Source organism: Cornus florida, unplaced genomic scaffold, assembly GCF_030987335.1.
Source record: "Cornus florida cultivar Cherokee Brave unplaced genomic scaffold, ASM3098733v1 CherokeeBrave_3.0.0_Hap2_Chr03, whole genome shotgun sequence".
Lineage (NCBI taxonomy): Eukaryota > Viridiplantae > Streptophyta > Magnoliopsida > Cornales > Cornaceae > Cornus > Cornus florida.
In genome coordinates, this window is record NW_026775573.1 from 62,748,504 (window position 1) to 62,761,841 (window position 13,338).

The 13,338-nt window shown below is 36.2% G+C and overlaps 1 protein-coding gene across 1 annotated transcript; it reads right to left on the reverse strand.

Moving 5' to 3' along the window:
- Window positions 1–785: 785 nt before the first annotated feature.
- Window positions 786–12,452, reverse strand: LOC132300658 (guanine nucleotide-binding protein subunit beta-2). The gene is made up of 6 exons (XM_059797840.1): window positions 11,980–12,452; window positions 11,780–11,874; window positions 3,319–3,743; window positions 2,628–3,000; window positions 1,975–2,088; window positions 786–1,041 (listed from the first exon to the last, which is right to left on the reverse strand). The coding sequence occupies exons 1-6, from the start codon at window positions 12,083–12,085 to the stop codon at window positions 1,006–1,008; spliced, it is 1,149 nt and encodes a 382-aa protein (XP_059653823.1). The 5' UTR covers window positions 12,086–12,452; the 3' UTR covers window positions 786–1,005.
- Window positions 12,453–13,338: the final 886 nt, after the last annotated feature.

Below are 13,338 nucleotides of genomic sequence, written 5' to 3' on the forward strand. Positions count from 1 at the left end.
AATCATATCGTCCTACTTTGAAATACATATGTAAATATAAATTCCTTTCGATCCTTAGTATTACATATAAGAAGAGTCCATGATGTAAATAAAATTTTAGATAGTGGGAGAGAGAATTTGGAATCGTGTAAGAAAATTTTATAAACGAATAGGTAAATTTGAGTCCGATAGAGATTATGAAACTAGATCTCTTATATAATGGGTGAAATATAAATTACCCATTTTCATCCATATTTTAAAATGATTCACCCATATCCATTTTAAAACAGACAGATATGAACTGCTTAGTAGGTCATGACCCATTTTGCAACCCCTACTTATTTAATTCCATCGTTGTGGGGCTTTTCTCTCTTACCTTATGTTCAAATTTTTTTGGTTTGATCTTCGGCTGCTTGTATATGTATAAGATTGCTTTATGATTTTTTTTGGAAAAATTTTAAAATTAAAGTTTATTTAATAACAAATAAAAAGAAAAAAAAAAGTTTTTTATTTTTATATCTAAAACAAAATAGGATACATTTTATTTTGGTTGCATTAATAAAAATAAAATTAAAGTTGGAAACATTAAAATAAAAAATTAAAAATAAAAAAAAATTAATGTCTTTCCAAAAAAAAAAAATTGAACGGGTCAACCCGTCCAGCCCAAAATTGTTGGGCTTGGATTACTTGGGATCCCAACTATGAGTTGAAATCGGGCCAGCCCAACCCGACTTCAGGTTGAGTTTGGGTTGGGGGCGGGCTGGGCTGGGCCGGGCCGCCCAACTTGCACCCCTCATCCTAAATCATGACAATTTGAATGGCCTTTCCTATTCAAATTCTTGAAGAATATACTCTGTTACCTTTCTCTAAAAGGGCTTTTCAAATAAAGTTTACAAGGACCAACAGTGCAGGATTTTGGTTTCTTGAAGAAGAGTAATTTACTTGAACATAAACAGATCCCGAAAAGAACAATGCTACCATGGCCTGCAATGCTAGGCACCTCAAAAGAAGTTCATTCTGCCCCAACTACTCCACTCGCCTATGCCCACCAAAAGCCCAAATCTGCAAGAAAAAGGGCAACTTGTAAGAAGTAAAAAGGAACAAAAGAACACAAGTTTAATTACGTGCAAGCAAAGTGCAACAAAATAAATAAATATAAGACGCAATAATTAAAATATGAATATGCAACACATTCTTTTTTTTTTTTTTTTTTTTTTTTTTTTTTGGCTTTTTTTGGCTTTTTTTTTTTTTTTGGGTGAGCTGAACTTCACTTAAACATTACCATGAAAATAATAATTCAAATGCTTCAAAAGAATCGGGATAAAAATATAAAAAAATAAAAATAAAAATGAACAAGAGTAGCATAACAATAAAGGAACCGTAATGAAAATTAATTGTACTCGCTGCATTCCTTTATGTACAATCAATAAAGGAAGATGTTTCTTAAGCATAACAAGGATCACAAGATTACTACCAAATCAAATTGAAATGATATTTCTGTTAGAAATTTTTATTTTTCAAACTTGCTTTTCAATTTTCAAATATGAATCTCAAAACCTCATTAACATTCACAGGACAATGAACCTCCATTCTATTCAACTAGCATTCTCAATTTGAGTTTCAAAGCCTTATGACCTGGTGTTCCGACAAACCTCCCATAATAATAAACCTTACATTAATTTGTTTAGCATTCCAATTAATGTTTGAAATACTAAATAAATAAATTGAAATTTCCAAATCCAACATAAAATTCAGATGGTTACTTAAATTATGTCAATCAGAGGTCCTACAATTTAAAGTTATAATGTCTGGAATCACTAGAAAAACTTTATTTCCTTTATTTTTTTTTTTTTCCTTTTGCTTCAGCATGAACTCATCTATGAACAAATGGCATAAAGCCAAACACATTAACAACACATACTGTGCAATCCAAGGAAAAAATAGGAATATTTGCAGTGAAGGTAAATAATATTACCAGAAAAGGCACGAACTTACCTTTAGATTTGTATCCCAACTTCCTGTGCATAAGGCACTTCCATCAGCTGACAAACCCAAACAGCTGATCTGACTCTCATGTGAGTTTTGGAGAGAACCCAAGTTCAAGACAACCTACAATGCAAAAGGGAATGTAAGAAAGTAATAAGAAATAATTCATCTCTATACCATAGACACACACCACACGCATGCATCAGGAAAGAATAACAAGGGGGAGAATGAAGTTGAATTTGCAAGGTTTACAATTCCAAGTTTTGACCAAAGAAACCAAAGTAAAAACAGTTTTCCCTTTTTCAGAGAAGTAATAGCTAAATCAGGTCTGACACTTTATATGAAGCGGCACAAATCTGTGAACAAAATATCCTTTATTTATGACATATGCTAGGCCTTGTATATTCAACTGAAATTCAGGTCAAGCACCAAGCCACCGCCAACACAAGATATGTAATAATAAAATAATGCCACATAAAATCACCACATAGAAATAAACTAACAGGAAAAATGCAAAATAACATATTTCAAGAATTCAGTATAAAGATCATAAGTATTTGAAACAATCTCAGCCACAACTGAGACGATAAGTGGTGTAAATGGGCAACCTTGTGCAAAGGTGGATGCATGAGCATAATGACTAAGATGAAAGAATTATATACCGTTGCCAGTAAAGTGTCCCACACATAGCAATCTCCATTTGAGTACCCAGCAAAAAGCAGCCTGCCTGATATAGAAAATGCGATGGAAGTCACATGAGGGACATCATTGTGAGGGACATCATTTTCACCATGCTGCTGATAATACACCTGGAGCTGGTGTCCAGTCCTAATGTCAAATAACCTGCAAGTTCCATCATCTGAACCAGTCCCAAATCTATTCCCATCTGGGAAGAATTTCACAGTACTAACATCTCCCTCATGACCATGAAATGTCCTGACAGCTCGACTTGCAACACGAGTGTCCCACAACCGGGCAGTTCCATCGCAAGAACCAGATACAAACATTTTTGAGTTTGATCCATTGATCGATACACTGAAAGAACAACAAACAAGAAAGAAAAAGAAAAGAAAGAAACTTAAAACAAGGCTGAAACGTTCAACTAGATTAAACTATTTTTCAAGAAAAATAATATTAAAATATAAAAAATAAATAAAATCCATAATATATAAAAAAATTAATTTTGAACACAAAGTTATCCTAATATTCACCATTAAATTCATGTATCCTTTTTAAGAAAATTTTGACTGAAACTAAATCACATGGAACGGAAGCTTCCTACTGTAGAAGCATCTCCATCAAGAAAAGAAAGAAAACCAAAATTTGCTCAAAACATTTGATCACCAATTGTACCTCAGAACATCAGCAGTGTGCCCAGATTGAAATTCACCACCAAAAACAGAAGCTCTTAGTCCTGTAGTTATATCCCACAAAACACATGTCTGATCACCTGAACTAGTTATTAGATGAGTATCTTCATCTGGAACATACTGACAAGAGGAAACATAACCCTTGTGCCCACTAAGCATTCTTGATACAGGTAGATTCCCATCCTTGTCTGTGGGAGAATTTAGGTTGAAGATAGAGCATACACTATCAAGGCCACCACAGGCAACAGACTGGCCATTCGGAGAGAAGGCACATGTCATGACCCAGGCACAAGGTAACTTTATGGCATGAGTTTTCTGGCTTGTGAGCGCATTCCACACTATTAACCTCCCATCTTGAGATGCGCTGACAATACGATTCCTTTCAAGAGTCCAATCTAGTGAACGAACCTGGACAATGTTTTAGAGATTAAAATTCTAGTTTACCACACCATCTATAATGTCACTTCTCAGGATGTTTATACACAATTGCATTCTGAAATCAATTTAAGATGAATGAGTTAAAGATAAACTTTATTAAACTTCTTATACACTGTTGTTACAAGGGGGACTTGTCCCACATCGGATCTGGATGGGAATTGGAATGTGTATAAATGGGTGGGTATACAGCACTACCCAATAGCTTAAGCTTTTGGGTAAATGGGCAAATGCCCACCCATTACAATTGGTATCAGACTCAGGTTCAATCCTTAATCCGGTGTCACGCCAAGTGCCCGGCCCGGAGGGCGTCCGGGTCTTCACCCCGGGTGGGCAAGGTGGCCCGACCGCAACGAGGGCGTTGTGCGGGTTCGGGTGGGGAGAATGTTACAAGTGGAACTTGTCTCACATCGGATCTAGATGGGAATTGGAATGTGTATAAATGGGTGGGTATGCATGCAACATTACCCAATAGCTTAAGCTTTTGGATTAATGGGCAAGCGCCCACCCGTTACAACTATCCATAGAAAATAATTACTCAATGAATTCATCATCATATAAGCACAAGTTCAACATTAAACAGTCATATCATCATATAAGCACAAGTTCAACATTAAACAGTCATAAGTGAAATGGCATGATGATAAATCATAACTACTGAGACAAATGTCACAAGTAAAATGGCACGTTGATAAATCATAACTAATGAGCCAAATGAAAATTGATTAAATGAAATAATAAAATATAATTTGTAGATGAGACATAACTTGGCATGTTATTAACATCATCTCGAGCTTTCCCTGTTGTTTTTTGCTCAATCAAAATCATAGTGCCACCTGAACAGTTCCGCATATTGCCGACAAAGATCTCTATCTATTTTCACTGCTAGTATATACATACTCTATCAGTGATATGTGACAGGTTGGAGATGTGCGACACAAATTGCCAGCCAGGGCATGAAGTAACAAACATGGCCTCCAAAGGAACGCAAAGACTTTCAAGTGTTTCTTTATTTCCACTTCAGAAGGCTACATAGAAAGAAGCTACAATAAGATTTTTCTACGATATGAAGGTGAAGGATCAATGTTGTGTAGAGACTAGAGTTATGGCTTTCTGTTGTTATTTACTTCCACACTTTAAAGGTCACTCAACATCATATTTCCACATATCTTTCGCTTTAATTGTGCCATTGTAGTCAACTTTAGGCCACTGAAATTATTCACCAACATCACTTGCATCCACATAACACACTTCTCATTTAATATATACAAATTTATATTTTTTCCAAAAATAAAAAAGTATATATAGAAAAACCAATAAACAACCTGACAAAGAAATGAAACAATGCCAAAATAATGCCTTATCACATCTAGATATTGATTCAGGTATTCCTCAATAAGAGGAGGTGCTTCTCTCAAAGGAGCAAACCAAGCGAAATAATGACACTCTAAGGACATGTTTAGAAATAACTTAAAATTGATGGTCCCATTAATTCTCTCAAACTCAAAGTCATTATTTTGGAATTTGGTCATTTAAAATAAAATGACCATGAGCCTATTTTCTTTCATCACTTCATTTTATATGACGATGATATTCACTTCATTTTATATGACGATGATATTCACTTCAAATGCCAAACAAAATGCAATAAAGGCATTCAAATACAAAGATGCATTGAACTGCACACTAAATTTTACACTCCACATAAGAATCAAATCTCAAAAGTGTAATACAAACTCCCTCATATTATCCTATCCTATGTTACATGGACTGTTCAAAAGTACGTGAAGTACAATGTTTGGACACATAACACTTGGACATGGGTACGGAATATGTGTCCAACACTTTTGGTGGACATGCACCAAAAAAGCAAATCCAACAATTCAATAATGACGCTTCAAAATGAGCAAAATGTCTATATTAAACACCACGCAACGTCAAATATTATTTTAGTAATAAAATAGAATATAAATACAAATAATATGGATATTTAGCAGTGTTCTGCTGTTTTGATTCTTTTGAAATTTGATATGTTTGACGCGTGGATATATACTTGCATCCGACACACATACCCAAGTCCAGGTAACATAAATTCTATCTTAAATTAAGCAATCCATATAAAGTAACATAAAGTTTAACTAGAAATGAAAACAATGAGAAGCTGAAGCCTGATACAAGTTAGGAGAGTATAAAAAAGGAGTTTTACTCGTTCAATTTCAACATTTTTCTTTCTTCTTCCTTTTTTCTCCCTTTTTTTTTCCTTGATAGGTAAGTGAGATTTTATATTGCAAACAAAGGCAAAGCCAGAACAGTTAAAGGCATACCCACCTCAGATACAACACCTCATGGAAGCCCCAGCACCACCAGAAAAACAGAAACCAAAAAGGAGCCCAAAAAACACGGAACTCCAGATCAAAACTGAAACTAATCCTCCATGAGCTAAACCAGTTCATGTCAAAAGCATTATTAAAAATACAAAAATATAAAAAACAGTACTGAGAGCTGTAGAAGTCCCTCTGCCCCGTGATGCATTTGATACCATAGCAAGGCGGATGAAACAGAAACCAAAAAGGAGCCCAAAAAACATGCAACTCCATATCAAAAATGAAACTGAATCCTCCAAGAGCTAAACCAGTTCGTGTCAAAAGTGTTACCAAAAATACAAAAATATAAACCACCAGTACTGAGAACCATAGAAGTCCCTCTGAGCACTGATGCATCTGGTACCATAGCAAGGCAGGTGAGCTATCTCACAATAATAGCAGAGAACAAAACACAAAAAGGCAATGTTAAGCAGAGAATCCGCCCAGTTAAGGCATTTAGCATTCAACATAGGAAAATAAACTCCATAAGAGTTATTAATCAGCAGCAAACTCCAAATGCAGCTTAACAAAACAGTATCAACACCAAAATTCCAGCAGTGGTCTGACTCTACAGATTTAATAGAATAGATCAACATAGAACTGAAACCTCTATATGTCCAAAAAGTGATTCCTAAACAAAAGTTGATGTTTGGTGGAAGTCGTGAAGTGGACTTCTAAAATAAGTCTAAGCCAGGACTTTCCGCTACCTCCCAAGGAAAATCTTGAATTGGATCCCAACTTGACGGGTCCTGTCAGTAAAATGGGTCCTATAGACACGGTTAAGAAAGAAAAAGGGGATATAGAACTATTCTATCCCTCGGTCTATTAGTGAACCATCTCTCCAGGGATTGTGAAAGATTCCCGTCCGACTTGCATGTGTTAACCATGCCACCAGCGTTCATCCTGAGCCAGGATCGAACTCACCAAAGAAAGGTCTTTGATTCTGATATTAATCAAAGGATCAACTAAGTCTCAAAATCCCATTAGACAGAAGTAAATAAAAGTTGCTTTTTGAATGAGAATCCACTCGTCGCGAAGTTGGAAAGCAGTTTAAGTGGTAAACAAGAGAATCACCACTTGGTCTATACTTTTTATATTGTCCATACTACCCTTGGATTTTCATCTTATTACAAGTTTTTTCTTCTCTCTCTCGTTATTAGCTGTTGAAGACTCCATCGCCGAGAGAAAGGAGGAAGAATGAATGAATGATTGAGGCCATTCGGATGATCATCGGAGCATTTGCAAAGGGCAATGGACAAGTCAGTGATTGTACCAGATTGTGGCAGTGCTAGCGAAAGTAATTCAAGCTTTGCTGCTAAAACAAGAAGACATCTGACTGTTGTTTTTGGGTTGCTGATAAGAGGATGCATTGAAGCCAACGGAAGGAAGACATAAGTTTGCCATACACTTGAGAGGCATATGATGTGCATAAGGTTAGGGTGTGGAGGAAGTGTGCCAAAGGTTAGGGCTGATGATGGTTGATCCATGGCTGGGGAATACGCAGGATGTGGTCCCAAGGCCGGCAAAGATTTTTAGATTTCAAATTGTTAAGAACACTGCAATTACCATGGGTGCTACAAATAAATTTTTGCTTTTTTATTTTTTATTTTTTATTTTTTTTTAAAAAAAAAAGCAGATAAAAGGAAGAATGTAATTAGGGATCTCTATGATTTATTGAGTGATCTTTTTTTTTCTTTTTACAAGTAAGATTGTCAAAAAAAACGTTCAACCGGGGAATGCGGCCCACGAAACAGAAGTGGAGCCAAATAGGGCCCCTAATCTCTCAATATGTCCAAAAAATCAACAGTCTCGCCCAAGGATTTACAATTCCTCCCGGAAACCCAACAAAAAAGAGAGCTAAAAATATAAATTTTCAGCACCCCAATAGAGGTCTCCTCACCGTCAAAGGATTTCCTACTTCATTCTCTCCATAAGCCCCGCCAAAGACACGAGGACGAGGGCTTGGCCAGCTTGGGAACCCACTTTACAACCTCTCCAAGCCTCAATCAAGCCTATTGAAGTCCGAGGCATAACCCAGTGGACCCCAAACAAAGACAAAATCAAACCCCAACTATCCCTAGCAACCAAACAATGAAGCAAAAGATGATCAATGGTCTATTCATCCCTCTTGCACATACAACACCAGTTGACAACAATCTGTCTCCTCCTTCTCAAATTGTAGCGGGTCAAAATCTTCCCCCGAACTGTCATACAAGAAAGGAAAGCCACCTTTAAGGGAGCCTTGGTGCGCCACACTGCCTTCCAAGTCCAAGGGAAAGCTATCGTCGAATCATCTGAAAGCTTCCCAAAGGAGCGAGCATCGAACCTCCCCTGAGAAGAAGGGCTCCATACAAAGAAGTCAGCCTCACCCACAACCTCCTCTTGGTGATACAACAAAGCCAAGAGGTCAAAAAGGTCATCCAGCTCCCAATCCTGTGCCTCACAAAGATTATTGAGTGATCTTACACTTCTATTCAAGGTCCAAGACCATACAAACACTTCTATTCAAGGAGGATCTCAATGAGGCTAACAACTAGAATTATGAAAAACTGCAAATTCATTAAGCACCACAACTAAGTCTGCACTTCGTCTTCTCTCTCTCCCCCTCCGATTGAGCCTCTATCGCTTCTCCTTGGCAACTGAATCCAAAATGATGTGATACTCACCAATTAAGGGTCTAATTATTTCCGTACACAGTTCATGAAATGAGTGTAATTATTAACACCGAATTATAATGTGGTGGAAATATTTAAACCATATAGGGCCCACCAGCTTTTATGAGCACGGTGAGCAAATGTGGGTCGCTAAGAAACTGCATGGTTTAAATCTCATTGTACCCATCCCTTCTATGGGCATCACTGTACACCCCTAGTTCTTCAACTCTTGTAGGCCAATAGGACTTTGGATGGCATATCGTGTCCAAAGGTAGTATGTACTTTTATTTTTGTTTTAGTATATGAAAGTTATATGTCTTGTCAAATTGAAGTTACAACCAAGGGCAGAATAGTAATTTTTAAGGCCAACATAAAAATGTAATTTACTTGACACGCCAATATGCACTCACCAAAAAGGGTTCATGCATTTATCAATCAGGAATTCGTAGATTTTATGATTTGATTTATTAAAATCCTTTTTGATTACATAAAAGTGTATTTGACAAATTGGCTTGATCAAAATCCTATTTGAAAAACAAGAAAAGACTTTGATCGATTGAGGGATCAATGGAAGGTGGCTAGACACATTTTGGTTGATCGACATGTCAATTCGATCAATTGACCTACCCATCCGAAAACGAAGTTTCCTTTTCAAATTAAAACTTTAAAACCCTAATCCTTTTACCACTTCATATTTTATATAGTTACTATTCATTGATTTCAGAAAACCTAGACACAATTAGAGAGCAATCTACTAAGAAAGTGCATATAACTTTTTTGTTTTCATTCTGCATACTAAATTGGTTAGTACTGCTGCTGTGCCCGATTGGACTTCAGCAAAATGTACTTATCCATTGGATATTCTTGTGGACAACTAGACCAGAAGATAAAAGTGCTAGAGAAGAAGCAGATTATGTGAGTAGCGGAATCTGTTGATGAAGCAGATTGTGCGCCTGAAGACCCAACATGTGATTTTGGTGGATCAGTCTGTACTGTCATCAGGAACTAGGATTTCTAGGGTTAAACTGTTAAACTAGTAAAATATCTCTTTCTTATAGAGGATTGATCGGTCTGGACCACGTCCCATGACTCCCATAATCAACGTAAAAATCTCTGTGACTATTGTGCATGCATGTTATTGCTTTTATTTTATCTATGATTGAATGTTGTGAATATAGCTTGATGGATTAAGTGATTTCATTAACATCGTTTTAATTTATGCTTCAAATTATTGGCAATTTGATTAAAATTTAAAAAGTAGTTAAAGTCAGTTAAAACAAATAGCAAGACTTATTCAACCCCCTCTAACCCTATATTACAGACCTTGTGCTTATTCAATATCAGAGCCTAGATTACGATCCTTGACTTCTCAAAGTCAATATTGAATTGCTTTACACGAAGAGGAGATCGAATGCATTAGTGTGTGTGCGCGCGCGCATTTAACCTAATAGGTTGAGAATCAAACTAGAAAGTATCATATCTATGCTTGCCCGCCATTCTAAATTTTAATAACAAACCATCTACTTCAAACACATTAATTACATAGCACGAGCAGGGACAGACCCAGAAAAGTATGTGAGAGGGGGCGGCTTTTAGCGAAAATTTTTGTGAGGGGCAATAATGAAGTTTTTTTCTAATTTCAGTGGGGGCAAATTCAAATTTTTGTACGTAGATAATTCAAAAAAGCAAAATTAGTAAGGTAAAATAGCAAAAGAAAAAATTTCAGTGGGGGCAATTGCCCCCACTGAGCCCACAGTAAGTCCATGCCTGAGCACGAGCTGTGAATTCAACTCAAAATTCCACACTTCCTCCTGTCCTCTTGTTCTCTCTTCACTTTCTTACTTTCTTTTTTATGCCTGATCATTGTTTCTCATTTCCAAAAGAATGGTTTTTGTCTCACTATATTAATAAATATGCACATGCATGCGAACGTGCATATATGCTTAAAGTCAAAAGTAATATTATAAATTGGAAGACGTTCTAGTTTGAAAGGACTTCCGATAGTTCCAAATGCAATTGAATATGATTAAATGACTTCTTGACTTGGAAGGATTTCTACTCATACCGTTAAACAAACACCTTTTCAATCTTAAATTTCCTCTACCAAAGTCCTTGTTGTAAAATGATTTCCGCTGAAAGACTTTTAGTGTTAGCAAGCTCTGCCAATCACTACATAAACTTCTAAAATGATTTAATGAACCTAGAATTCACTTATAAAAATAATAATAATTGAACCTAGCTTTCCAAAATGAGAGGTCAAGTCCTTAGATCATTAAATAACCTGCATTCATGTACATGTTAAGAAAACATAACTAGATGTCCTGCAAGTATAAAAAAAAAAAAAAAATCACCCTAGCATTAAAATGTTACAAATTAAAATATAATTTTATAGATGCTTCAAAAGAAAATGACATAATTTTATTCATATATAGCACAGAAAGTTGATATAAGAATTAAACTGATAAGTACAATTAATCATTTAGGCTACTAGCTTCAGAAGGCACTAGAGCTTTCAAGATGCTCCAAAAGAAGTCAAGAAACCAGGAGTTCCGCAATTAGACATCCATTGTTTATCCTTCCTTTAATAGCTAAACATATTGGTTTATCTTACTGCATCCAAAATGACAAAACTGAAAATAGCATAAGTCCCAAGTGGGCTACAAATTCCATTTTTTAGGATGTTATCAAACTGGAAGTTTACCTTTGCCCCTTTACAAATCAATAGCAACAAATCACCTAAAATCATGTTAATCAGCTAATAATATGACACTCATGCCCCTCCACAGAATCTTCAACCCAGAAAAATCATTATTTCAGATAAGAAAATAACAAAAAAAACACAGATACAAAATTTTCCATCACCACTCAATTTTGCATCAAAGAGAAAACTAAAATAACTAAACAAGCCCAAAATCCAGAATGCAATCAACTATAATACACACATATATAGATAATTTGATATCAAATAAAAAATAAAAAAATTAAATCCTACCTTCCCGGTGTGTCCCTGCAACGTCCTACAACAAACCAGATCCGTGGCACCAAAGCTAACAGGGGCCTTCCCTTGCGATCTCGCATACTCCGCCACTGCAAATTTATTGCAAAATCAAAAGATCTAAGAAAACCAACGCATGAAATCAACCAAAAGAAGAGAAAAAGGAAAAGTATGAGGTAAAAGAAAAGTAAACCAACCATCGGTGTCAAGAAGAAATTGACGCTTCTGCTTGAGGCGTTCCCTGAGAGCATTGACAGTCTCCGTAGCAGCCATGTGCCGCTCTTTCAGCTCAGCAACAGACATCTCTTTGAAAATTCAACGGTCGACGTCCATTAAAGCGTGGTTATAAGCAGAGCCCTAATCTTCAACTTCACTCGCAATTTGAAATCCAAATAATGAAGTCATGGAGAGAGCGAGCAAGATTAGGGTTTCGAAGAGAGAGAAATAGACTAGAAGAAGAACAAAAGCGAGCAAATAGATACAAATATATATATTTATATATGGGTGTGTTTGTGTGTGTGGATATAGAAATGGAATATTAGTTTAGGTGTGAGAAACGAAAAGGAGAGGGGGGTTTAGCGGTGGAAGGTGGAGAAGGCTTCGGAATATTCAGAAATATAGCACAGTTGAGGAAGGCATTTTGACGAAGCCGCCGGACTCACTTCGACTGACGTGTCACGCTTACAGCAGATATAGTAGTGGTAGTAGTAGGTGGTGTAACTGTGACACCCTGGGTCCCGCCTTACAAAGTCTACACACCTAATTGTGGTTTTATTTTATTTTTTCGAATTACTCATATAAAATATATAAATAATAATTTTAAATGATAGAGATTTTAGATTAATAACAAAAATTAACGAATCCACTTCGGATATGGTCTGGCGAGTTTCTCGCTGGACTTAGGTATTTCATAAGTCCTAGGTTTGGGGTTCAAGTTCCCATTGGGTGTTCTTGATTGTAATGACCCGGATTTTCGGATATATTTTTTTCCGTTGTTCTTTCCCTTTTGAGTTGATTTCTTGTCGATTAGTGTCGTCTCGAGTGCTCTGGAATGACTTCCGAAACTCTTTTCTTTGAAATGACAACTTTCTTTGAGGATCGAGTCATTTCCACATTTTTCGTTTTTCGACACTATTTACTTTTCGTCCTTTTCCCAATTTCGTCTTTTTTCCTATTTTGTCTTTTTCCCGTTTGTCACTTTGTTGACGTAACCACACTTCTTGTGTTCGGAGTTGGTTTTTGACTTCACATACCTTCATTTTCAGTAGTTTCCATGAAATACGTATCTTTACTTTTGCAAAAAAGTACTCTGGTTGCTCCCGGTGTCCATAGGGGCATGGATGCAAAGTTCTTTGAGAACTTTTTCTTTTCTTGGGGTATTTTTCATAAATATCTTTTGAAGATATTTATTTTAGGGGTTTATAAGAAAATATCTTTTTGGAAGATATGTTCATTCTGGGGCAGTTTCGCAGTTTTCATTTTTTGGAGGGCCATTGTGCAATTAATGAAAGTTATTACTCAATGTCTTGTTTTGAGCCTGGATCCTCGTACGGGAT

Excerpts from the sequence above, each read along its gene's own strand:
- LOC132300658 (XM_059797840.1), bottom strand. The coding sequence starts at position 12,085 with ATGTCTGTTGCTGAGCTGAAAGAGCGGCACATGGCTGCTACGGAGACT. Across the intron at positions 3,001-3,318 it reads CACACTGCTGATGTTCTGAG|TGTATCGATCAATGGATCAA; the intron begins GTACAATTGGTG and ends TTGTTCTTTCAG. Across the intron at positions 1,042-1,974 it reads GTTGGGATACAAATCTAAAG|ATTTGGGCTTTTGGTGGGCA; the intron begins GTAAGTTCGTGC and ends TTTTTCTTGCAG.